Source organism: Vicugna pacos, chromosome 8 (assembly GCF_048564905.1).
Source record: "Vicugna pacos chromosome 8, VicPac4, whole genome shotgun sequence".
In the NCBI taxonomy this organism is placed as follows: Eukaryota; Metazoa; Chordata; class Mammalia; order Artiodactyla; family Camelidae; genus Vicugna; species Vicugna pacos.
Genome location: NC_132994.1, coordinates 53590251 through 53616488, shown reverse-complemented (window position 1 = coordinate 53616488; position 26238 = coordinate 53590251). Strand labels below are relative to the sequence as shown.

General features: G+C 40.0%; 2 protein-coding genes across 6 annotated transcripts in view; one reads left to right on the top strand and one right to left on the bottom strand.

Annotated features, from left to right (window-relative positions):
* The window catches only part of AHI1 (Abelson helper integration site 1), a 248433-nt gene extending 234919 nt beyond the window's left edge, over positions 1-13514 (top strand). For 3 of the 4 annotated variants that reach the window (XR_012075023.1, XR_012075020.1, XR_012075019.1), the window contains 3 exons: positions 4911-5023; positions 11162-11269; positions 12820-13514. The gene's annotated coding sequence lies outside the window, so the exon portion shown is untranslated. The remainder of the gene's footprint in view (positions 1-4910; positions 5024-11161; positions 11270-12819) is intronic. The other variant, XR_012075021.1, reaches the window with a different exon arrangement.
* The window catches only part of MYB (MYB proto-oncogene, transcription factor), a 32970-nt gene extending 7798 nt beyond the window's left edge, over positions 1-25172 (bottom strand). The window contains exons 1-15 of one of the 2 annotated variants that reach the window (XM_072965907.1): positions 24932-25172; positions 20485-20602; positions 18612-18683; positions 17045-17137; positions 16575-16795; positions 14588-14822; positions 13278-13358; positions 12737-12841; positions 11160-11414; positions 9794-10156; positions 8094-8236; positions 7004-7118; positions 6787-6912; positions 5832-5942; positions 3318-3425 (exon numbers count right to left, since the gene is read on the bottom strand). In XM_072965907.1, coding sequence (XP_072822008.1) covers positions 3318-3425; positions 5832-5942; positions 6787-6912; positions 7004-7118; positions 8094-8236; positions 9794-10156; positions 11160-11414; positions 12737-12841; positions 13278-13358; positions 14588-14822; positions 16575-16795; positions 17045-17137; positions 18612-18683; positions 20485-20602; positions 24932-24954 — 2169 coding nt within the window. In that variant the 5' untranslated portion in view covers positions 24955-25172. The remainder of the gene's footprint in view (positions 1-3317; positions 3426-5831; positions 5943-6786; positions 6913-7003; positions 7119-8093; positions 8237-9793; positions 10157-11159; positions 11415-12736; positions 12842-13277; positions 13359-14587; positions 14823-16574; positions 16796-17044; positions 17138-18611; positions 18684-20484; positions 20603-24931) is intronic. The other variant, XM_072965908.1, reaches the window with a different exon arrangement.
* Positions 25173-26238: the final 1066 nt, after the last annotated feature.

Sequence of the window (26238 nt, the reverse complement as noted above, 5' to 3'; positions counted from 1 at the left end):
ATAGTGAACCTGCCTTTCCTGCTCCAAACTGAAAGCTTTCTAAGCTGAACGTCTATTACCTCATTTGTGACTGTTTTATAAGCTTCAAGGCTCCATTCTCTACTGCCACACAATGTGAGAAAAATACCATTATGGTCCAGTGTGAAAGTCTCACACATTCTGAGCTACATGAAACACACAAATATTAAAAATGTCTCAGAGCATTTTTATTACAAGAGCCCCTGTTTATTTTTACAATTGAAATTAAGGCGACTAAACACAAGAAGAAATCCAACAATTATACTATTATGCAGCTGCTGCAAATTCCTCTCAAAAAGGTCAAGCATAAATAATTGAAAAACAAATATAACTTTATTTGAGCATAATGGCTTATCATAGCCTCTAAGCATTATAGTTTATGGACTAGGGGATATATGAATAGTTCTGAATTATTAAAATTCTTTGCTTCTCAGTGACAACCTGCATAACAAATGGGCATACTTAACACCTTGATTTTGGTTTCTACCCACCATTTCCCTCTAAAAGAATCAGAGCACCTTGGGGGAAATGGCTGTTTCCAAGAAAAGAAGAAGAAAATGTGGCTATTAAAGTAGTATTTAATTTAAGCCACAATTAAGCCAGGGATGATTAACATTGAAATGACAGGACACAGAATTGCACAGTTAGTGTAGTCTTCAATAAACTTTTCTTTTACCTAAGTAAACTTGTTTAGTCAGTTGGATGGATAGACAACTGCACTATACAAGTGATAGATATTTTACATTTTATAAAATAATTTAAAAATATTTTAGAAATCATACTTAGTTGTTTTAACTAAATGCACTATGACAAGAGGTGGTTTAGATTGGATAAAATCCCATTTAATATTTGATTTATTGTAAGTACAAATTAGGAAACTTCTAGGTTATATAAAGTACTTAAGTTGAACAGCCAGATCATTTAACAAATGCACAATGTGTTTGACACTACCCTGCATGAGATGGTTGCCTAATTAGGTCAAATTGATTTATCAATGGAAACATATGATAAAGTATAATGTTTTTAACAAACAAAATTACCAAATTGCTTTAAAACCTATATAAATATTGTTAGGTCAGGATCATATGAAATATAGACAATCTATGTTTAAATATTTAGAATCATTTGATGTATTTTTTGATAATTATCACAAAAATTTGAAAGTTTTAGAAATCACATATTTCTATGGTATCAGAAGCTAGGTTTCCATGACATGCAATCACTCCTTTAGTGAGTATTTCTTAAAATGAATTAGTTATCTATTATAGCAGTTTATTAAAATATACTCGAGGGGTCTAAATTCATAGCAAAACCATACACTATAGACAGAAGCACTGACTCCAAAATCAGTTTGTAGGTCTCAACTATTCAGTGGAACTGACAAGTGTTACCTTCACTGTGTGACGTACATAGATGGCTTAATCTCAATATATAATATTAGAATCTGTAGAGTGCCAAGTATGACTCATTGATATGCTAGAAAACATAGATTAATAAAAATAGAGCTACTACTTAATCTTGAGTTTCAAAGATAAGTAATATTCCATCGAATAAAATATAAATACGCTGATAATAAAGTTTCATACTGAGTTTTTAATGCAACAGCATTAAAAACTTTAAGGTAAAAATTAGACAACTGATTTTTTAAATAAATATTGACATTCTTATCAACTTTATATATTTTTGATAACTATACCATGTTCAGCTCGATACATTTTGTATCTGCATAAAGGTTTAGGTTTGAGTTTTGCTAAATACTATTTGGTTAGGCCAAAAGCTTTTAGGATTTGGTTTTAAGGAAAGTTTTCAACTTACACAATGTTAACTGTCCCCAAGCATACTTACATTCTGCATTTTGCAACTTAGAATGCACTTGTTCTATCCTACTAGAAATATAAGACAGATCCCAGCCTAGGTTATAAAATACACACAAAACTTGCCCTAGCTTATCTTAATTAATGTACTAATCGCAATAGTCAAATTCTATGCTCTGGAAACCTAGGCCAAGTAATTTAGTAAGGAAGAGGGAAAGGAAAACAAAAACAATGCCTCCCCCGGATCTAGGATCAGCTCCAGGTAAAACTTTGAAGTGGCTGACCTTTGTCTTCACACCCTTCTAACCCCCTTTCTGTGTCCCTGTTCTGCAGCGTTCCTTCTTTTCCTCATCTCCAATTCTTTGCAGTACTCTGAGCCTTCTTCACATGCCTCCCAGACCTGATTGACTGAAAAATGACTCCAGGTTCCCCACAAAGAATGACTTTCCCTACTGCACACTCCGGTCAACAGCCAACTTCCATCAAAGCAGTCAGATCAGAAAGAGGCCACAGGGAAAGCAACTGGATGGAATGAAGAGACGAAGCGTGCCTACAGCCCTTCCAGCTGTATTTGTATTACTTAAAAATAATGCTAAATATCACAAGTGCTTAAAAAGGGAAAGTTTTAAGATTCTCACAATTTGGAGAGAGAAGGCCTTCGGCAGAGATGGGACAGCCCTTCCAGAAACAGGACACTCTCTCAAAGTACCCCATCCTATTACAGTGCCTTCCCCTCACAGGACAAGCGTGACTTTCCACTACTGAATCTGGGTTCTCCACATTTCCCTCAGTGTAGCACAGTGGGGGAGGGAGGGAAGGCCTCAGCAGGTGGCTGGGTATTGATGCTACTTAATGTTGGGAACTGCTTTAAATAATTTAGGGGAGCAAATTTGCATTCTTATTTACATTTGGCTCAGGATTAATTTGGAATTTGTTGTATTTCATCAATATACACCTCCTTCAGAAAAAGGGAAATCTCTTTTGATATTAAAACCTGAGAGCAGATGTTCAACTACAGATTAGCCACATAACACTGACAGTTGACTTTCTCACTCTGATAGTCAAATATATTGTAATTATTTTCCAGCTACCTAATTTCAAATTCCATTTAAAATCCAAGCAGAGCCTGAGCTTGAATGGTTTAGTGAGGGAGCAGAAAAACATGAAAAATTTGAAACTAAAAGTAAACTATAACAATTTTGTATAAAATCATTAAAAGCAGAAGAAGGCGATATTAACACAAGTGTAATAAATGATCTTAGTCTCAGTCACAGTAAGAAGTGTCTCACTTCATCATGCTTTGGGAACCTGCTCTAACAGAAATTTCCAGTGCGTCTCATAGGAGTGGAAACAAGGAACTTAAGGAGTTTTTAAGACATTGGGAGTTGTTTAAAAGCATCACTCCTCTATGTCTAAGAGGAGGTTTTTTTAAGACACTTTTTTAGTGAATGATTTTTAAGACACCAATGTTGGAAGAGTAATTACCTGCAAGGGACTTGCCAGAGACCTGTTTTTAGGTACTGTAAATGCTTTGAGAACATTGTCTTCATCTTCTGATACTGGCGTCATTAAAACGGAACTTGTAAGAATATTCTGAAGGGAAAGAGAATGATTGGAAATTTAAATGAGGTTGGATAGTATGAGAGCAGACACAATTCTAACGCGTTAGAGAGTAGATTACTATGAGGTGACACACATTAGCAGGAAAAAAAATGCAGGTATCTGCCAGAAATTCTCTTCCCAATGAGCTAAATGGAGGACTCAACTATGTACTAACCCTAATCCCACTGTGGCAAACACCATTAAAACAAAAAGCTTTGGGTCTCATACAGTTCTAGACATGAGGTAGGCACTCAAAACACACTTGCTGAATGAATTAATAAATACGTGCTTTTAAAAATGAAAGATTTACTAAGATCTGGTGGGAGAACTGTTTATTTCATATATCGGTATGGAAATATTTTAGAGTTACAGATTAATGGTAGCATGGTATAATGATGAGTTTGGAATTGAGAACTAGATGAAAGTTCTAGCCCAGAACCATCACTTTACAGGCCATCCAATCTTGGGCAAGTGACTAAGCCTCCCAGTGCCTCGGTTTCCCCCTTGGTGTAATGGAAATGATAATGTTAGCAACCTTGCAGGGTGCTTGTGAGGATTAGATGAGTTAATGCATCTAAAGTTCTTAGAATATTACTCACTGCTTAGTACATCCTGAATAAATATTAGCAATTGCTATTAGCTCTGATTCTCCATAAGAGAAAAGGGCAACCATTCACATAATATAAACTTTGAAAATGATGGCTAAGTACTAAAAAAAAAAAAGAGAGAGAGAGAGAGCTACCAAGCCCCAAAAGCCACAGAAGCTATTTAAGAGCATATTACTAAGTGAAAGAAGCCAGTCTGAAAAAGCTGCCTACTGTATGATTCCAACTGTATAACATTCTGGAAAAGGCAAAACCACAATGACAGGAGGAAGATCAGTAGTTGCCAGGAGTTAGAGAGGAGGGAGGGATGAATGGCAGAACACAGAGGATCTTGAAGGCAGTGAGACCTCCCTGCACAATACTATAATGGTGGATACAAGTCATTATAAATTTGCCCAAGTTCATAGGACATACAACCCTAAGAGTGGATCCACATGTAAACTACGGACTTGGGGTGATGATGTATCAATGTAGGCTCATCAGTTGTGACAAATGTGCCCCTCTGGTGGGGGATGTTGATAACGGGGCAGCTATGCATACGTGAGGGCAGGGGGTATATGGGAAATCCCTGTACCTTCTGCTCAACTTTGCTGTGAGCCTACAACTGCTGTAAAAATAAAGCCTATTAAGAAAATGGCGGTGACGAAAGCAATGCAGTATTGGGTACAATGAAGGGCATTTACTACAGACACCATGAGTAGTGCTACGCTGCACAATAGCATAAAACCAAACAGGAGACAACTTTACAAGGAGGAAGTACGAGTACCCTCCACTCTTCGATAGTTCACTTCACACTGCTGTGCTTTTACATGAGTACCTGTTACTGCTAACCGAGAGGAATCCGAAGAGGACTTTTGCTTTTGTTTTGCAGCCAGCCATTTTAGAGGCAGCACATGCCCTGAGCAGTTAGAGTGGCGCCACCGAGCTCCCTCCCCGGGCACAATTCGCAGCATCTTAGCATCAAGCCCCATAGCTCTGAACTGTGTGAGCATCTGTGCTTTATCTCACTTTATTTATTTTTATTCATTTTTTATTAAGGTATAGTTGACTTAAAATACCATATTACTTTCAGGTGTACAACATGGTGAGTCAATATTTTTATAGATTATACTTTATACACAGTTATTAAAAAACATTGACTATATTTCCTGTGCTATGCATACACCCCTGTGACATTTCTTTTATAACTGGTAGTTTGTATCTCTTAATCCCCTTCACCCATCTCACTCCTCCCCTGACCCCCTCCCACCTGGCAACCACTTGTTTGTTCTATCTGTGAATCTGTTTCTGTTTTGTTACATTTGGTTGTTATTTTAAATTTTAAATTTAATTTTTGCACCTGTTATCAAGATATGTCCTAAGGTAATTCCTTTTTTTGCTTTATGCCTTTTTAGCCAATGAAAAGTTTCACAGTGAGGCTGTATTTTCAGATAGTAGGGGAAACCTGCACTACATTTAGAAGACAAATAAGTGAATTAAAAGAAAATGTAAAAATTAGCATTGTTTTCATGGAAATATATATATACTCATGCAGCAGATTTTTCAAGTGGCAAGGACTCTTCAAATCATAAGAAAATAAATAATAAACAAATCTGCAGTGGAACAGAATCTCTTTCCAAAACAAACAAAATCTCACTTAATATTCAGCATTAATAACCGTAAGGAAGTAATCGTGTGGGAGAGAACATTTAGAAGTAGGATGCACTACCGAGTGCTGAAACCACAGGAGCCCCACATGCCACACACAGAATTCTGTGAGGCCCCAACATCTCATACATGGGCGTGTACTTACTGGCACGTCTGCCACAGGAGATGCCTGTGTGAACAGCTGAGTGTTCAGACTCTCCCCTTCCCAGTGGTTTGAGCAGAAGAAGTTTCCTGCCTTATCAGTTGGAGATTCCACCTAAAAGCAAACAGGAAGTGCTTTGTTGTTTCTAGAACTAGAACATCCCATGAAACAGCTACAGTCGAGTAAATTTCTGTAAGATGAATAAGGTCTGAGGATCTTCTGTATAACAACATGGTGACTGTAGTTGACAACACCGTACTGTATAACTGAAATTTGCTAAGAGAGTAGAACTTAAATGTTCTCACTGAGAAATAGGTAAATATTGCATTAATGAACTCAATGGGGGAGAATCCTTTTACTCCACACACATATAACAAAACATTACATTGTATGCTTTAAATATCTTATAATTTTGCTTGTCAATTATATCTCAGTAAAGCTGAAAAAGAAAGTAAATTTCTGGCCATTCTCTCAACCACTTATATGAGAATAAATTCAACAGGCACTGTATCTAACCTGTTGGAAATGCTTCTTGCCAGGAAGCTAAAACTTTCATCTTGGCAGGTTAAATTCCTTTTCTTTTATACTATGAATTAAAGATACTATTATTTCAAGTTTAATTCTCCATGATGTCCAAAAATTAATTACCTATGTATAAATCAGTCTTCTATCCATCTATACATCAGTGATTAAAAAAAAAAACACAACAGTGAAATACTGCTTCCTTTTCTTTCCTTTCTCCTCTCTAACATGTTTTCTGTTCAAACATGAAGGAGATAGAAGTAGCCTGGCTTCCCAAATGCAAGGTCACATGCCTACAGCTTGGCAGTACCTCTTAACTGCATCTTGTATGAAAATCCAAGTAGTGCTGTTACACAGTGTCCCTGCCCAACACATCAAGCTGCCCACAAGGAGCAAAGGCAACAAGGTTGTTCCTTCCAGAGGGTCCTGTGTTTACCTCTTGTTTGATCTTCTTCAGTAAAGGTGGCCCGTTTTCTTGAAACTCAGCAACAATTCCAGATTCATCAGTTTCCTGTTTGATCACATCCTGTAGGTCTTCTACTAGATGAGATGGTGTCTGAGGCTGGAGGGAAGATTGGGTATGTTTGCATCAGAGGAAAATTTCTGTCTCTACTAATAAACCAGCCAAACCTAAGAACTTCACTAAAACTTACTAGCATCTTCAGGGGACCATATTTAATTTCTTGAGCTGTGAGTGCATGTTTGAACGGTGTAGGAGTTCTTGGAGAGCTTTCTAGGATTGACCTTTTGATGGCTGGAGTTCTAAAACTTTAAAAAGAAAACAAGTGTTGGTTCAATATAAAAGAACATAGGTTCCTTATAGTTCTCTATCTATTAAATTTAATATTTTTCTACTGAATACAATAAACTCTTATTAACATGGAATAGGGTATGCTGAGGAATCATATATGTCTTGTTAAGAAAAGGATAATATGTTCATCACGTATTTCCAAATATTTCAAAATATGATACCCTAAAACTAAGAACACTGAAATATTTCTCACCTTTCTTTAACCATTCTGAAAACACACGCAGTGCCCCTAAGTCTTTATAATGACCATAGCATTGTGAAGATCGCATGTCATTTACGAATCAGTCTTATCTATTCATTATTTACCCACAGCAGAAAACATAAGTTAATCTTTTAAAATGTATTTATTGTACTTGGAAATTATAACATTGCATTTTTTAAAAGGTTTCTTATAATTTATACTGATATTCTCTGCTATTTCTTCAAAGTGGTTAAGTCTTTATTGAATATAAATGACTGCTTAATTACTCCTTGGCTTCTAATCACGTAATTTTCCTGAGGATGGCAAAAGAGGTCCTATCTATAGATAAATTTCAAAAAGAAAAAAAAAGGCTTAAAAAAATGAACTAAGTAAAGAACAATACTCATTCTTATTCAATTACAATCAGAGAGGAAAAGAGGTTGAAAATCTTGTTTTCAGTAAGAAGAAAGGGTCTCATTGAACAAACAGAAAAACTGAATGGAAAGTCATATAAAAACTACTTCTGCATTTACAGGAAATTCTGAAGTGAACTACAAGATGTAATTTAGTTTATTCTCTCACCTTCCACCTCTAGGTAGTTCTAACATGCCCAGGACAGATATATTCAATGTGAAGATATGCATGATTATGTACATACAAATGGATCAGTAAAATTATATACATACAGACAGATCTATTAATTAAATATAAGTAAATAAAATAATTTTTTTTTCTTGAAACAAGGACTTACATAGTATTTTCCTTTTGCGTTTTCACAGTCTGGTCTCTATGAAACGGTGTTGTAACAGTCAATTTGTGACCATTAAGAGGGGTGGAAGTTAAAGAAGGCATTTCCAAGTCTAAGTTTTCATGGCTGTTGGAAGTGTTTAAGAACTAAATATGGGATGAAAGAAAAAAAAATTACTTAAACAGTGATTCTTTATTCAGCCCAGTTAAAAAATCACATGTTGTTAATAAGCAGGTATGTTTTACTGACCCACTATATGAAATAATAGTGATGTTAACAAGCAGATAGAGTTTTATTTGAATTGAGCACCCAAAATTTGGAGTATGATTTACAAGAAATGAAATCTAGCGTCAATGCTGGAAAACCTGCAAAATCCTAAGAAAATATTCTCAATAAATGACACTTGCCATTAAAGAGAATGGGATGCACTCTTTAGTAACATTAAAAGCGTTAAAGTGATTTGGGGGGAAAGTAATGATTGTTTCTCTTTCATACTTTGTTTTTTCTCTTTAATGATCTACGAACCGTTATTATAGAAAGTTGACATTATGTGGAAGATTCTTGAATAATAAGCTGTGTCTCTCAGAACACTAATGTTCTGGAAAGATAATAGATGCTCCTTAAACAGTTCTAAGGTAAAATAAGTTTGGGAAACACACATATTGTAATCTCCTCCTAGAAATTCACAATGCACATTGGTATATTTAAAACTGTGGGAAAAAAAAAAAACCCAAAAAACAAAGAAACTCTGAGTGGTCCTGCAGAAAAGAAAACATTTTAATTTTGTTTGATTTGGTGTTTCCCAAACTTATATACCTATGTATTTAGATGTTTTTCTGGAACATCATTAAAGTCTTCCAGAACTAACATTCTCTGGAACAGAGTTTGGGAAATACAAGTAAAAAACAAGATAGTTTTTTTCGTGAGCATGTTGTTTGCTCACACTTAAAGCTGTTCTTAAAACAAACTCAACAGACATAATTGGAAAAAATGTTTTAAAGTGCCAAATTACCTATTCATTTGAATTATTTTAATAATTAAGGAACAAGTCTCTGATAAGAATTATAATTTCCATTCCTTAAAAAAACTGTATGAAACAGGAATATTCATTGGCAAAAACTGTGCAAATAAAATATTACAGCACAACCCAAAAGAGCCAATGTTGAGAAACTGAAATTGAAATGTACGTTATTTTTCTTAAGCATTTGTTCCTCATTTTCTTCCAAAGCTTTTCCACTTAAAGATGGATTGGAACTTGAAAATTTTCCAGTTGCAACTCAAACGTTTTCTAAACATAATTTTGGTTCCCTCCTCCCCTGGGTCAGTGAATCACATAATAATAAGTGAACAAAGAGGCAGAAAAAATCTGTTGAAGTTCTTAAAGGGAGGGAAGAGATGGGAGAAGAGGAAAGGATAGAAATGTTAAATTCTAGTGTTGAAGGAAATAAAAGCACATCCATGCAACTAACCATCTTTCAAATCACCAAGAAAGTCACAAAATTATGACAGAATCATCAGTCAGCCTACAGACAGTCTAAATTCTGGGAGGCAGAATGACTTAGCAACAGCTAGAAACAACAAGGGAACAAAATCAGTGAAGACAACAGTAATTAGTCATTTGTTCCAAAGGATTAGTTTCTAGATTATTAAGGCTCAGGTGTCTGTTGAAAATTAGTAACAGCTGTGCAGAAATTGTGCTCTACCTGCGAGGGGGAGAAGGGTAGGCTTTTGACAGGGGAGCACTTGGGAGTTGAACTGCTGACGTCAGCAAATAGCAAGGAACTAGATTGTCCAGAGGCTAAGGGGCTGGCCTGGCCCCACTTTTTTCGCAGGCTGACCCGTGGCATTGCGCTGGGCCTCGCAGGAGGGAAGGGCTTGAGCGGGTCATGTGGACCCTCACTCAACTTGCGTCTGTTCACCCTCGTGTTAGGTTCTCCTGCAGGTCTATTCACCTTGCCCTCTCTTTGCTGAAGCTGGAGGGCTTTGCCTGCGTGGTGGTGGCTAGGTGAAAAATCTGCTTCTTCAAAGAATTCAAAACTGCTGAGATCACACCATGATGAAGAATCCTGAAACAATGTGGGAGGTGCAGAACTTTGAGACAGTGTGTGCATGTTGTGTGCCATCACCTGAAACACAGCACTGAGAAAGAGATGCTGAATGCAGAGAAAACACCTGGTCCGTGTGCTGGACTTCCTGAGAAACAGCTTCAGGATGAACAGTTGTTCTGGTGCACTGCATAGTGTGTCTACGATGCTGCCTCTGTGCTATGTGTAGACACATAGTGTGTCTACAGCTGGCCCTACCCAGATGCTGCAGGGCCCCCCCCCCCCCCGGCTATCATTTGCATGCAACGCAAAGGAGAAAAGAAACTTTGGATGGCACATTTTGGCAGTGTTCATCCCCTGTCTGACGGGTATGCAGTAAATGCCTTTTAACTAACTGGGAAACAAAGGAAATGAATAGAGTGTCTGCTCTTGGGGTGCTGAACTCAAGCTTGTTTCACTAGAGATGGTTTATCTTAGTGACCCAACTGGGACACTTGATTAATAATCAACATTTTGTGGAGAAAGCCATGCACCACCAATGAACTTATTACTACTTTAAATACATTGAAAAATGGCTTGAAGCTCAGCATGAATGTAATTCTTAATGTGCTATCCAAAAGCAAAGTACAATTCTAGAGAAACACAAAGGAGTAAACAAAGTAAAAAAAAAAAACTTTAAAATAATTCAAATATCATTTCTATAACCCAAGCTCTACTTAAAGGTTATTAACTTTACTATTTTAGAAAATTATGCTGTACACCAGAAATTGACACATTGTAACTGACTGTACTCCAATAATTAAAAAAAATAATGCATTTTGAGGGAAATGTTGAAAAGCTACCTTTTATCTGGGTAGCCTAAGAAATCAGATATTGAAAAAGCATATACACAAAGACTAAAATCATACTTTTTACCTTTACATTAATGACATGTTATTTGCTACAGAAAATGGCAATGATTTGAGAAGTGGGTTTCCTAATTCCCCTTTCAAAAACATTAACTTGCCTTAAAAATTCTACTTACAGAATCTATAAATTGAAGTGTTTCTGCAAATTCTAGGAGGTTCTTGACATTGTCCAGAATGGTGCCTTGGTGGACGATCATGCACCTTGCTGGAGAGGCGCTTTCTTCAGGTAGGGAGCCAGGATCCACAGGCAGAGATGGAGTGGAGTGGTGCTCTTCCAAACAGGAAACAGGTGCACTGTCTCCATGAGGTCTGGTGTGGTCGGCAATGGTGGTGCTGTGCCACCCGGGGTAGCTGCATGTGTGGTTCTGGGTCTAAGGAGGGGGGTGGGGGAATAAAGAAAGAGCGGGGAGAAGAAAGGAAGAAGGAACTTAGCAATGAAGTTGCACAAGGTATCAGATGCTGTTAGAGGAAAGATAAAAGTAGTTGCATCATCCCAAACTTGCGCCTATGAAACAGTTGTCAAGATGTTTCCTTTTATCAATTCAGGACCCTGCTTTTTAATAGTGGTGTAGCCTGTCATCTCTCTGATTCCTTTAATGGTCATCAGTTAGTTAAAACTGCAAACAGAGGGACAATGTTACAAAGGGCTACAATCACACGGGATATCTTAAAAATCTAATATAATTTCCAAAAGGACCATAAATGTTTGCTGCCAATTAAGAATTTGGCTGTTCTCACTCCAACCTACAAAAAGGCTGGAGGATTCAAGAGTTAGAGTTGTTTTTATCTGCATATATTCTTGTGGCTTCTATTCCTTGTTAGTGCCACGGATTGCACCGATGCAGTGAGGGGCTGCCAAATCAACGTGGTTAGGAAAGCAGAAGAGCAAATTAACAGAAGTCTCCTTTCAGCATGACCATGCAACAGGAGAAATTGCAAAACATTAACTAAAGTTAAAAAGTGGTCGAACTATCATATGCATATGCACACAATCATTTTGTTATTTAACCAAAAGAAATCTACTCCTAAGAATACCTACTGGCTATCACAGCTCTTTTATTCTCTTTGTTGGTTAACGACATACGTTACAAAGTACATGCTGCTTTCTCAGTGTCCTGCCCCATCACTAGAAAGATGTCCAAATCCAGTAATGGTCCACACAGCTTTCGTGCATGCCAACAAAAGGGAATTATTTGTGTTATTTATGGAGGATTTTATATATATCATTTTTACGTGTATATACCGAACATGGATCAAATCATGTTTGAAATGATAAAGTATGAAAAGCTAGTTTAAAAAAAATAGAAAAAGAAAAGAAATCAAATGATGAGGCACCAGAGACACAGCTTTGTAAAAAAAGAAAATGCAGATTTTCATATTATCTCTGCTACTATTTGAATTAATTACAGTCCTTCAGGAGAAAAAAAATGAGGATGAGAATCACAAGTGGATATTGAAAAAATAAAGTGGATATTGAATTTCTATTGCAAGACAAAAGGACAACTTCCAACCTAGTCAACATCATTCTGACACCAACTCTCTGGTATTACAAGCACTGTCTAGTGTTTAAACAATATTAGTGGATAGAATCTTGATTAGTGTGACATTCAGAAGAGAAGGGAAAAGATATGGAAGAGCACTGGGGCCAAGCCACTATCCTCCCCCTCATTCAAGCACCCTGTGATGGTCTTACTGGTAGCGTCTGCTGTCCTTTGAGTTCATTTTCAGTAGACATTAGGAGCAACTCTAACTCCTTTATTCTCTTTTCTTTCTCAGGGTCTTCATCATTATAGTGTCTCTGAAATTAAAAGTTAAGGAAGGAGAGAAAGACAAAGGTCTGGTTGGAAGCTGTAAATACAATGATCGTGGTTTGCCATTCAGGAGGGACCATACAGAACCCACAGAGCCTTGGCATAGAATCAACGCCAACCAAATCTGCCCACTGTAGAAATTCCTGTGAATGTTATTCCAGATGTCAGGGAGGGATGAGGAGAGAGAAGATGCTCCCTGAGGAGCTGCTTCAACTTCCAACATCAGAGAATTCCGGCACACATTCGTTCTGGGAGTGAAGATTGTGGTAGATTGCTGGCCAGAACTCTGCTGACCTCTCCATGATTCCCTTTTCTTTTTGCTTCAGTGAGTCAGGTGGAAATGAGTGTTTAGATGAAGGAAATAGATCTGTGCTTTGAGCAGCTAATGAGTTTCTTTATGAAATGATCTTAAAATGGTCTTACCTGAATGGCTGCAGCAGCTGGCTGAGGGACATTGACGATATTTACATGTAACGCTACAGGATATGGGACATGACTGGAGACCTACATCAGAAAAGGCAACACAAACAAAGGTCGAGTCATTCATGGTACGGATACTTCAGGAGACTTGTTGGCTTCCCGAAGTTTTGCTCTAGGACTAAGGGGGAGAAAAAAACTTTTCTGACAAAATTCACCAAGCAAAATAAACAAAAAATTAAACCCAATTCTAATCTGAAATTTTAGCCAAGTCTTCAACAATGGTTCCATAGCTAAAGCAACATAGTGAAAGAAATTTAAAGTGCTCATCGATTCTGACAGGAAAAACACAAAGAAAAATATACTCTAAAATACATTCATGAATGTATGGAAGAAGTTTTGACAGCAAAAACTGATGGCACTAGATGTTTATAAATAAAAATACTTTTCTGTGAATTACTGAGTTTTAGTAAAGAGCACAGAACCTCTCATGTTTTCCTGAGACCTTTCAGGAAAGTCTGTAGTCAAATACATGGTACAGATAGAGAAGAGTTAAAAAACTATGTAATGAATATGTTTTGCATAGAATTTGCTTATGATCTCTGTATTCTTGGGTACATTTCACCATTTATTATTGTTAATTTTAAGATTAAGTTTCTTGATTCTTTTCTCTTTATTCTTCTTTCCCCACCCATTATGAAGATATCTTTCCATAAACATAAACATCAAGAAAAGAAGAAGGAATCACATCAATCCAAAGACAGATAAAAGGAGATGTCAGACAATTGTGTCACAAAACTGTTCCTGGCTCACAGTAAAACCATAAACATTTACTGAGTGAACAAATTAAGACATTTCAGGTAGATCATTACCAGAATGAACTGAGAATTTATCTGTTAAATTTCAGTGTCAGACTACCTCCTCTTTAAGTGCAATATTACATTCACTTTTCATTTTGGAAGAAAAAAGTATTAGATACAACTCTACCTCCATCCTCCTCTTTCTGCCTCAGCAGCACCTCGTCAAGTAAATTTACATTCAAAAGCTAACTTCAAATTAAGCGGGTTAGAATCAAGTAACTCCGATCCCAGGCTGTACTGTCTCTGCCAGCTGTGGAGCTGTGTGAGCCTGAGCAAATCACTTCACATCGCCATTTCCGGATCTGAATCAGGGATAACAAGACCTACCCCTATTGATCGATCACGATCCTGTTTGTGAAAGCTTTCTGAGATGTACGCAGCTGCAAGGTTATCATTAGTACTTGGAGCTAAAAGGACCCTCTCTCTCATCAAACGAAATTTTCAGGCAGGGCTTACGTTTTGTGCTTCAGAAATGTGGTAATAGGAATAGTCATTGTTAACTGAGGGCTGGCCAGTTGGAGGGAGCTGAGCTGAAGGTGGCGCATGAGCAAAACCCATCAGATGGCTGTTCTTCTGAAAACTTGTGGCCACTGGTGGCTGGCTGGCTTTAGAAGCCTCCTGCAGATAACCTTCCTGTTCCACCTTGCGACGCATTGTAGAATTCCAGTGGTTCTTGATAGCATTATCAGTTCTGCACAGAAATACATCACATACACATTTTACAAACAAAAATTCCAATTTCAATGACAGTTATTTGACAGAAAACTGTTCCTAAAGGAGGTCTTTTGGTCTGCTACTAGTGTTTTTCTTTTTCTTTTTAATTGTCTCTGTCTTCTCTGTCTCCTAAAAATCATGCTTCCCCTTATACTTTAGTAAAAATCCATAGGTTTCTCCAAATTACATAATACGAATATATAGTTTTCTATAGATTTTGAAATCTTTTAGCCATTTTGTTTCCTTGATAAAAAGAGGACTTTCAGTATGACACCCTCCATGTTTATTCTGACTATTTGTGGTACAAGACTCTAGTAACTTTAAGACTCAAAGTTCTAGCTGCTTAGAAAATTATTCCTTTGAGTGTGGCTTAGCAGGGCCTACCCACCACAACAGGCACCTGGTAAAGTTCGGTGAGCAGTGATGTTGCTGCCTCTCTCATCTCTATTCTTTATCTAGAAGAGCACCAGCCAGAAATTTTGAGTTAAAAAAAAAAAAACCAAAAAATTCCCACCTTTTGAAAACCACCTCAAACGGTTCCACAACCAGACAAATGGAACCACCAGCAGAGGTGAAAGTGTAAAACAGGATCCAGGAGGCTGAGATGTTAAGGCCCCATGTATTTTCAAATTGCAAAGCATTTTTACTAAAGTTTTTCAATTCTCAGGAAAACAGTTTCTCAATTCAGAAAAACCGTTTTAGGCCTCTCTTTTAACTATTTCGACGGGGGTGGGGGAATGTATGTTAAAAAAAAAGAGGAAGTTCAATCGCCCCTTAATGTTTTAGAAGAATCAACAGCATATCCTCTCAGACCATATGGGAGAAAAGGCCTCCTTTCATCAACCTCTTGAATTCTCTAAGCTCAGACTGACCCATAAGGAAGGAGATGCTCTGGAACATCACAAGAGAACACTCCATAAACCACCAGAGCCATGGCCCTCATTCAAATGACCCTTCCTCCACTTTTTGGCTTATGAAGCTCAAGAATAAAAATATTTAAAATACTTCCTATCTTAGAATATGTTTATGTAAGATTTATAATAAAAAGTATCTTCCAAATGAAACAAAATCTGTTATAAACTAAATGGGCAAAGTGGGAAAAAATGAGCTTCCACAGACATCCCTCATAATGAGGTCATCTTTGTGCCTGGTTCATTAAAAAGAAAGCATAACAAGGACACCATTAAAAAACCCAGAAGCAGTAGGATAATTCTAGAAATACAATCTTTCTTCATTCAAAAGAAAAAAAAATTAAGCCAAGTGGTAAAACTAAACAAACAAGGTAACAGGAAAATGGTAGCTGAATTCCTTCTGGTCACTTAACCACCTATGTGAACTCAGATCAAAGACAAACTATCTACCCTTGGTTTCCTTCTATGTGTTTAGAGTTTTGTAGTTTACAAAGTGCTCTTACATTCATTTTACTTTACATCCTAACATTGGCCTCGTGATGTAGGTTATAACCCATTTTGCAGTTCGGGCAACTGAGGCTGAGGAGAGTTCAATGAGTTGGCCCCAGCCAGGCTCACTGTTGGGTGGATTCTGTAAGTCCTCAAGTAGATAAACCCTCAGACCTCTTCCAGTTGTAAAAACTATGGAACTGGTTTATCTAGTGAAACATTTACCATCGATAAAATGTAATTCATTCACCATACATTTTTAAAACAGAATGTTCAATACCCACTCCCTCATTCTACCCAATCAATACATTTTTTTGACATATTATTACCGTCCAGGCAGTAGCTTTGCGATTTCTGCCCATCTGTTCCCCAGTCTCTTGTGTGCCTGGTAAATAATTCTGTCTTCCTCTTCTGTCCAGGAGGTTTTCTTAACTTCTGGATTCAAGTGGTTATGCCACCTCTCCCTACATTGTTTTCCAATTCTCCCCTTTAAGTGCTTGGCAATAACAGACCAACGTTTCGGACCGTATTTCTGTACAAGCTCTATCACCTTCAGATAAACACACAAAAATAACCTCTGTTTTAATGTTATGTAATGAGTCAGTGTAATCATTCTTCATGTTACAAGATCTTTAGAAAATTTCTAAAAATCTGCTTTCATTCACGGGAAATATGGGAATGGAGTCCTTCGCTTCCTGTTTGCACACTTGACCTGTTTCATGAGTTGGGAAACATTCAACAAAGACATTTGGGGAATATTCATCATTGTGAATCACATACCAATGAAGAAAGTACTTACTCTCTGATCTTCCTCTTTGGTCCAAGGACCCTTGATGAGCTCAGGGTTTAGTACTTTCTGCCATCGGTGCTGGCACTGCACATCTGTTCGATTCTAGACAAATAAGATATAGATATGATATGATAAGCACATGAAGACTTTGTTGTAATATAAATCACACATGGACAATATACAGTGGAAACATTCAAGAACATTTTAGGGCATGTTTGGAGAGCTCACCTAGCCCTCATTACTTACGCCTAAAGAACATACAAAGAGTATATCAAAGTTGCATCTAAAATTAGAAGCTCTGTCTCCTGAGGCAAAAAGTCCTGCCATGTGAACTGCAGGACCATCATATTGCATATCTGGTTGTCAATTTAACTTAAACTTAACCTCAGCATGTTGTATGTGGAAGTACCCACGTGTACTAAGACATCTTAGAGATTCCATATTGACGTTGGACTTTTTATGGAAACCCACTCTAAATGACTCAAGTTTGCTTCTCATTCAAACTAAAAGATGTGCTTCAATTTAGGGACATAATTTTTAATATTGCAGAAGGAACAAAGATGAATAAAGGTAGGCCCTACATTATAAGAGCTTACAATCTTGCAATGAGCAAAGGACAAATATATAATAACTAATAGAGGGTGGAATTTGATTCATATCCAAGAAGAAACCAAAGCAAAATGATATTGGGGTGGGAAAAGGAGAATCTCCTTAGGAGGAGAAATTGTGTTTCTTTAGAAGGAGTCTGGAAAAGCTCTTGACAGGACCTTTGAAGGATGGATGGAACATTTTAAGATGTGGCATCCCCAGGGACAAAGGCCCTCAGGAGGGAAAGCAGAAATGAATTCAACCAAACTTGCTTACATAGAGGAAGTAGGAAACAGAACTGGGGCTATAAGTTGATGCCATATGGGAGGGCCCTGGTATGCCAGGCTGAGGCAGTTTACTTAATCTGTGAGACTCTAAGTCACTGTTGCTAGCTTTGAAAAGTAAGGCACAGCTGCATATTAGGACGCTCCATCTGCCAATGGTGTTTGGGATGGATGGGCAGGTGGAAAGCTACACGTAGGTCACCCAGTGAGGAAGCCGATGCAATTGTCCAGAGAAGAGGGAAGGAGGCAGAAGATTCCCAGACTTCTCAGTCACTGCTTGGGTGTTGGGGGTCGAGGATTGGGATTCATCTAAAAGGACTCCAAGATTTTAAACCAGGGTACCAGAATTATGGCTACTGAAAAAAGAATGAAATTTAAAAGAAGCTGACTTGGGGGAAATATCATGAATTTAGTCATCTGCCATATAACAAATCATCAAAATGCCAATTTATATTATCCTAAAAAATGAAAAGATAAAATAAGAAGCAAATGTTTGAAGTATGTTGTAAAAGTCCTTTAAGGATACATTTAGAAACTTTAATTACATGCATTAAAATAGAAATATAAGTTATGGATAAGGCATGCCCCCTCCACTGCTTATATATGGGCAAATATGTAATGTCTTAATATCATCTCCTAGGATATCTTATTTAAATCTTTGGGAGAAGATTTCATTTTACAAAAAGAAAAAATTATGAACTTACCGGGAGAAAATTGGCAATAACTTTCCAGTCATCTGTTCCATTCTGTTCTACCAGCTTCTTCAGTTTTTCATCCTAAGACATTCAAAGGTAATCCTAGGATATCAGTCATTTACTGTACAACTCTATTCAAGTTAGAGTAAAAGGGAACCAACCAAAAAAAAAATCCAAATTCAACAGATATTAATGTGATATGCTGCTTTAGAGCATAGATTTATTTCGAGTTAGACAGATCAGAGTTTGAATGTTGACTCAGCTATCATTTAGTTGTATACATTTGGGTATATCATTTTGCTTTTCTGGGCCTTAATAGTGTCATCTGTACAATGGGAATGCTGATGTCAACAGGGTTATTTGGAGATTACATGAGGTAATTATGCAAAACATTAGTATATTACCTGAAACATTGAATGTGTAATATATGGTAACTTTTAAGAGTTTTACTTTGTGGGAAAAAAATAATGAACTCCAGTGTAAGATACAAGAGACATTGAACTATGGCAATGGATAGAATCTCAATAAGAAATAGCCTCTGCTCTAACATTTGGTAAGTTCAACCTCTTTCATATAAAAAATGGAAGATCACTTTTCTTAATTAAATTTGAAGGCATGTAAAATGTAAGAAAATAAATTAGTTTTTGTTTCAATATATTCACAGTTTAAATGAGGTCCAACTTATCAGAACACAGAAGACACTAAACATCAGGGTGAAATCTTTTGGTTCACAATGATCTTTCTAGACATGTTCTTTTAAGCAAAAGAGAATCCTCACGTTTCTGCAAAGGTAACTGTCTCACACAGTGTGGGTCCCTGTTGTGACAGACACAGGAATTAGGAAACCAGTGTTAACAACAGAATTCTAAATCTCTAAGAATCACCTAAGTGCACAATTTCCATAGGTAAAATATGCATTTCCTATGGACCTCACTGGAAATCCTGCCTGCCTGTTATCAAGGGCTCTGGTTTAAGTGAGGGAGGGCAGAATGAAACTGAAGAAGAGTCAATATCATTTATTCTAACATGAAATCCTCTATAGTCAGTTGCAAAATTTTTTGATAACTTTAAAGAAAAAAGCAACTTTTCTCCTATGTTAATAATTTTACTCTTTAAGCATTTTTCCATTCCTGTAAAGATCAAGTCTTTGGTAAGATAGCTGAAAAAGAGGTAAGAAACAGACACATCTCCATGCATTTTTGAATGCTTTTAGAACAGACATTCATGTACATTTCTCTGTGTAATAGTATATATCAAGAATGTTAAATGAACCCATTATAACAAGACAAGTTGTATAAGTGTTTTGCTTTATTCTTTCATTTGTTTTGTTTTTGGAAATAGCAATTCATTCATTTGTTCAGGGAATATTTGCTACCATCCCACTTTGTGGCAATCAATTCTAGGTTCAGGGAACACAAAAATGAATAGACATTTAGCCCTGACCTCAGTAGACTTGCAGTCTACTGGGAGAGGCACAGACGTTACAGTAACAATAAGTAAGATCATGCATCCAGTGGTTGGAGGATGCATGCAACCTGTCTGGGGAAGCCAGGAATGACTTCACAGAATTGATGGCTTCATAGGTGATGATGAAGTGGTAAGAAGCTGTGGGGCAAAGTGACAAGGACAGAATAGGCAGAGGGAAGCACTGATTAAACAAAACAAGGAGAGGACATTCAAACAACTGCAAAGAGTTTGGAAAAGGATAGTGGAGTGTCCATATAGGGGTGGTGGTGAGAGGTAAGAAGACTGCACAGACAGCGAGGGTAAGATTTCAAAGAGCCTATTAAGTTTGAACATCTGTAGTTTGGCTGAAATTTTGTCCTTCATAAAGAGGTATACTCTAGGTTTTTCTCCATGTTTGGATTATGTGATTAGTTACCTCTTCCCTGGTCCACCTAGTTTTCCCCAAGTGACGCTTTCCAGACTTGGGAAGCAGCCCATCGTAGTCATGGTCACACATCTCAATGTCTTCATCTTCCTCGTCACTACTGTAGATGCTGCAGAAATAAAAATGGGCAGACGTGGACTGAAACAAGAGGATTTAAACTATTGGATTACAAGACTTACACACAAAACTCTTCAACAATCTTTGCAAAGTTTACAGAAGATAAAAACTTCTGAAAACTTGCACAACAAGACTGTTTTCACAATTCTGTTGCTCTAGTATTGTAAACTGGTTCTGCTGTTACTGGTATCCACAGATACGGCAAAGGACCTGGCACTTTCTATTGCTCTGCATGTTTAAACCTGCTGTTAATGTTAGACCAGTGACAAGTTACACACTTGGCAACCTTCCAACCAATGAAGGTTCAAGTTTAAAACTTAATGTTAAGGACAGTAAAAGGAAGGAGAGCCCATGTCCTTTATATAAGTACACACTCAAAATCTTTGGCATACGTCACATCATTTAAATAATATTTCCCCATAACAATTAACAACTCAATTATGTTATTCCAATGGGCTAGTGTTTTATTAAGAGAAAAAATTCAAGAAGTAATACACTCAACGATATAATTATAGTCATCCCTTAAAGATAAGGAAGATTAGGAGAATCTAAGAGGAAAGGATTTAAAAACCTGAGGAAGGATAAGTAAGCAAGTGATCAACCAGCTTTGTAAGTAATATTAATATCAAACAATTCAAAACTCCAGGTCAAGTTGATTCAACTTGTGGCCACATTTACAATCCTCAGTTTCCAGGGTAACTAAGTGAATAATTAGGCCATGTGATAGAATCTTACTCATGTTTTTTTCTACCTCCAATTGAACAGTATTTGAAAGATCTTACAATGTATCTAATTAAAACTGAGGGATTCCCCCAGACGGGTTTTAACAAAACTCACTGCTGTTTTCAAAAGAGCTTTTTCTTTTGTCTATTTGACCAAAAACTATGAAGCTTGACGACTTTTAAAGTAATTCCATATTTAACATTTATTAATCATATAATGAATAGACAAGAGTCATTTTACAGCCAGTTAACTTTTAGTTATAATTTTACTTATAAAACTTAATATATAAAGGAAAGCTATACTACCTTAAAAGCTTCACTAAAGTTTATCGTTGTAATATTGAGAAATCCATCAAGTAGGGAACAATAAAAATTATGATATAAAGCCATATCACAACGCAAATTATTATTTTAAAAAGTGAAATTTATATTCATAGTAGGTTTTGTCTTCCTAAGGTAACTTCCAAGTATGTATTACCCATCCCTTACAAGCAAGCAAACATGTTTACTGAAAATCCTAAATTTCAGGTCCTTATAATTCAAAACTATTGTTCTCAGAAATAATCTGAAGGTCCAGGATGCATGATAACAAGTAGGATGTGATCCAAATGTAAGATGCCACCACCAAAAAAGGCCGCTAAAGTGTCTTTATAATCTAAAACCATTTTTCACTTAGTGTCATCCTTTTAAACAAAAGCTGATCCTGTTCCACACGGTCAGTCTAGGCAACTTCTGATTAATAATTACAATAGTTTCCCTTTAATAAAAAACACAAGCATCATAAGGTGAAAAAATGTTATTATAAATTCAGAGCTGTAAGTCCATCATCTTTTAAAATGTTCATAGGGAACTCCTTGGAAAGCCCCCAAATGAAGTGGCACCTTGATATAGATGAAATATCAAGGATATCAAGAAAACCGGAATAATCTGGAAGTGGAGCCATACATTCAACTGAATTTAACTTTGGGGGTTTGACTGAATCTGGAGAACACATTTTCAGAAGTGAAGACTACATTTTCCAAACCAATAATTGGGCACCACTGTCTTGGCAACAGCTCAACACCCAGGAATAAGCAACATATTCAGCCGCCTATAGAGGGCAGCCAACGTCAGGTGAGAGAACAGACAACAAACAGGACTAAGGTTCTGGAGGCAAAGGTTCCAGTCCCAGTTCTGCCTCCACCTAGCTGCATGACTTGGACAAATCACTTCCTCTCTTTCACGACCTCAGTTCCTCACCTATACAGAAGGATTTGGATTCTACTTCTAAGGTACTTTCCAGTGCTAATAAGGAATAATTCCATGCCGTCCGTGGCTCTTAAAAATTAAGCAGAAATGTGCACAGAGATGTGCAAAAGCAGTCTTGGTGAAAACGTGGTGTGTGACTTCCGCAGGTCCTGAAGAGTCCATGAGGGGAAGAGGGCGAGCCCAAGGCTGCTCACACAGTTAGCTCCTGGGTCCAGCAGCAGGCTAGGCGCGGGGGCTCGCCTTTGAGCTTTGCATGCGACTTCCTTGCTCTAAATTGTCCCGGTCTTCTAAGTAGCATGATTAATTTCTACTGGGGACCTGAAATAACTTTTCCTTTAGCAGCTCTGACAAGATCTCAGACCCAACAGTCAGAGGACTTTCAAAGGCTCATTTCAAGCTTGATGTATCCGACTCCCCACCTGCTAGACCTGGTGTGGTTACAAGAGTACGACTATGAATATTACATTCTGTCAAGGAAACAAACCGTGCAAAGAAACGAAAAAGAAAAGAAGTGTTGGGGGTTGGGAAAAGGGAGGGGACCGGGAGGAAGTGCCTTGTGGCCGCTACTGTGATTCTAGAAAAAGGGTTCAAACTCATTTCGCTGACCTGGTTAATAATCCCTGCCGAGTTGACGCTCGCCCTGCAAGAAACGGCTTCGAGCCCGCAGCCGGGTTTCTCTTCCCCACGAGGCAGGTTCAGGGTTCCCGCCCCTCCTGGCCGCCTTGCCTCTCCGCTACCTGGGAGCCATAGGGAACCTGCGCGGCCCCGCCCCGCGGAGACAGTCGAGATCTTGGGGCGCCGAGCTTCCCCCGCTCCTCCTCCCAGCACCCCTTCCCAGCTCCGTCCTCCTCCTCCCAGTTTCTGCCCTCGGAAAAAAATAGGTGACCTCGGCTGCTCTACTGTTAAGTTCCAAACGCGAAGATAAAACCACTGAGGGGGCAGCACCCCTGCCCCGCGCAGCCAGGCCCTGGCGAGGCATAGAGAACCAGACCTCCCCGAGTCGTCTCCCTTTTCCGTCCGGCGCGCGGCCCTGCCTTGGCGGTGCTCCTGCCCAAGCCAGACCCGGCCGAGGGTGCTGCTGCAGGGCCCTCAACCACGCTCTTTGCAACTTCCCAGCTCTGCAAGGGGACCAGCGACCGCCGATTCAAAAACAAATAAACACAAGAAAATAAAACAACCCGAGGAAAAGAGGGTGGGTTTCCTTTTTCTCCAGGGACTTTTCCCCAGAACCTCCTGGTGAGGATGGATCTTGTCTCCCTTCCTGCGCCGGGGCGACCTAAGGCGGCGGGAGCAAGGAGCGGAGGGGGAGCGGCAGCCTCAGCCACGTCCACGTGTGCGCGCCGCGCCGGGACCTCTTGCACAGGGGAAGAGCTCGCGGGTATTGCGTCCCGGTTGCACGGCAGCGGCTTTGGGTGCTGCCCGCCTCTGTCCCTTTCCGTTGGGTGGCAACTGTGATCACTGCCGAGCGAGCCCCCTACACCCGGCGGCTTGCAGGGAGCTCTGGCTCGTCCAGTCCGGGAAGTCCAGAGACTGGTGCAAGCGGGAGCGCCAGCAAGTGACAGTTCAGACCAGTATTTCCCTCCTCCGCTCCCTATTCCCCTCTGTGCGGTCAAATTTGTAAGGGCACTTCACTCATCATCCTGGCGAGCCTCTCCCCGAGTGCGGTGACATGTGCGGCGCGGGCGCGGGCGCGTGTGGGTGGGTGTGCAATGTTTGCATTAGAAATAAAAGCCTCTCAGATAAAGATTACTACCTTCAAAACCAGGGCTTAAAACAATTTGCAAATGTTCAGACCCTTTCCTCCCCTACAATCCTTCTTTCCAGCCGCCTGTCAGCTGACACACTTCTTCGCCCCCATAAAGAATGAATGAAATTTAAATGAACTACCTACAGCTACTAAACAATCCGGCATCCCCCCCTATATCTGCCATATGCTCTGCACTTCCAAGTCCAAACACATCGTAATGCATCCAGCAATTACGCTGCGACTCCCTCGCCGACACCCGCGGCATCAAGCCAGGGAGGGACATAGTGGACTCCCGGAGGCTGGTGGGCACCCTCTGCCCCTGGCTGGAACGTGTTGCTTTTTTCCCCCTAGAGAGAAATGTAGCCTAGTGCAACTTGCAAAATGAGCTGCAGGGCGTGTTTCCCGACGTCCTGCTGTATTTCCCGCATAGACTCTGCCATTCATCAGACTCTCGAGCGGCTTCTGCTGCCGAGGCAGGGGCTCTAGGTCCTCGCAGGATCTGACAGCCCCGCAGAAGATCCGGGAATGAATTCCCACCTGCTCTCCGGGCGCCGGGCGCCCAGCGCGCTCCCGCCCGCGGCCGCCCGCCCGGGATCCCCGTTACCTGTGCCGGGGTCTCCGGGCCATGGCGCGGCGGGCGCGGGGCTCCGCCGGGAGCCGCGGGAACCGCACCGGGCTGCCGCCTCCCGCTGCCCGCCGCCTGCCTGCGTCCCTCCCCGGCTGCGCAGTGGCGCTCCGCACTGCCGGGGCGAAGTTTCTCAGGAGAAAGAGGAGGAGGAGGAGGAGGAGGAGGTCACGGAGGAGGAGGAGAAGGAGGAGGAGGAAACAGGTTGATATTAAAGTGTAAACTCTGTAAACAGAGATGCCATCAAACAAAGAGCTTTGGACACTCCCCCTCCCGCCAAATCTGGCGCCCCTGCAGTGCGCACGCGCCCTGCCCGCCGCCTCCGCGGTCGCCTTGGCTGCCGCCCGCCGAGTTGCCTGGCCCGCGGGGCCGCCGCTCCCCTACAGCTCTCGCGCCGCGGAGCTGAGCCTGGCGCGAGGCGAGGCCCGGGCAGCGCGCGGGCGGGGAGCCGGCGGCCGGGGAGGGGCGGCCGGGGGCTGCGGCGGCGCGTTTTCCTGCGCAAACCCCGCTCCCCAGCACCGGCCGCGCGGGCCCGCGTCACGTCCCACTGATGCAGCCTCCCCTCTTTCTCGGTGGCCGCACCACCGGCGTCCCACTCGGCTTACTCCTGGGCACCAGAATCGAGCTGGCCGGGCTCTGCCTCACTGTCGCGGGGGCCGCAAGGGGCTGGGGGGTGGAACTCCCGCATTTGAGATTGGATTTTAGGCAGAGTTTAAAACTCAGCTCCCTGGAGATGGGGGGATGTTGGATTGGCGGGTAGAGGATGGGAGTATATGTTTTCATAAGATATTTAGCTAGGTCTTTATAGGTCTTTATATATATACTGTGTGTGTGTGTGTGTGTGTGTGTGTGTGTGTGTGTGTAAAGAACATCTCTAACTTGATGATTAAGAACACTTGTAAATACCAGTGGAGCTGGTGCTATCACCGCTCACACATGGGGCACCTCGGCGGAGCTTTCACTCTCCACCCAGATCCTGGAGTCGACACAGCACCTTCGCACATGCCCTTCATTCTCATCGGGACACACGCCCGGCCCCACCCACCCCGCCTGGCCCAGGCGGCGTCCACCGCACATCTCTGCCCCTGCAGAATGCAGCGCGCACCCCGGATTACACACCTGCAAAATCCATGGGGTTCCGAACAGCCCGCCCCTAGCAGAGCTCAGGAAACCCCATGTGCGCTTGCATGATTTTAAAAGTTAAAACAGTTTGTGTTACAGAGATCGGTATCCACGTTTAGTGTAGTTTAGGACTGTTTTATGAGATAAAAATCACGAAAATACTT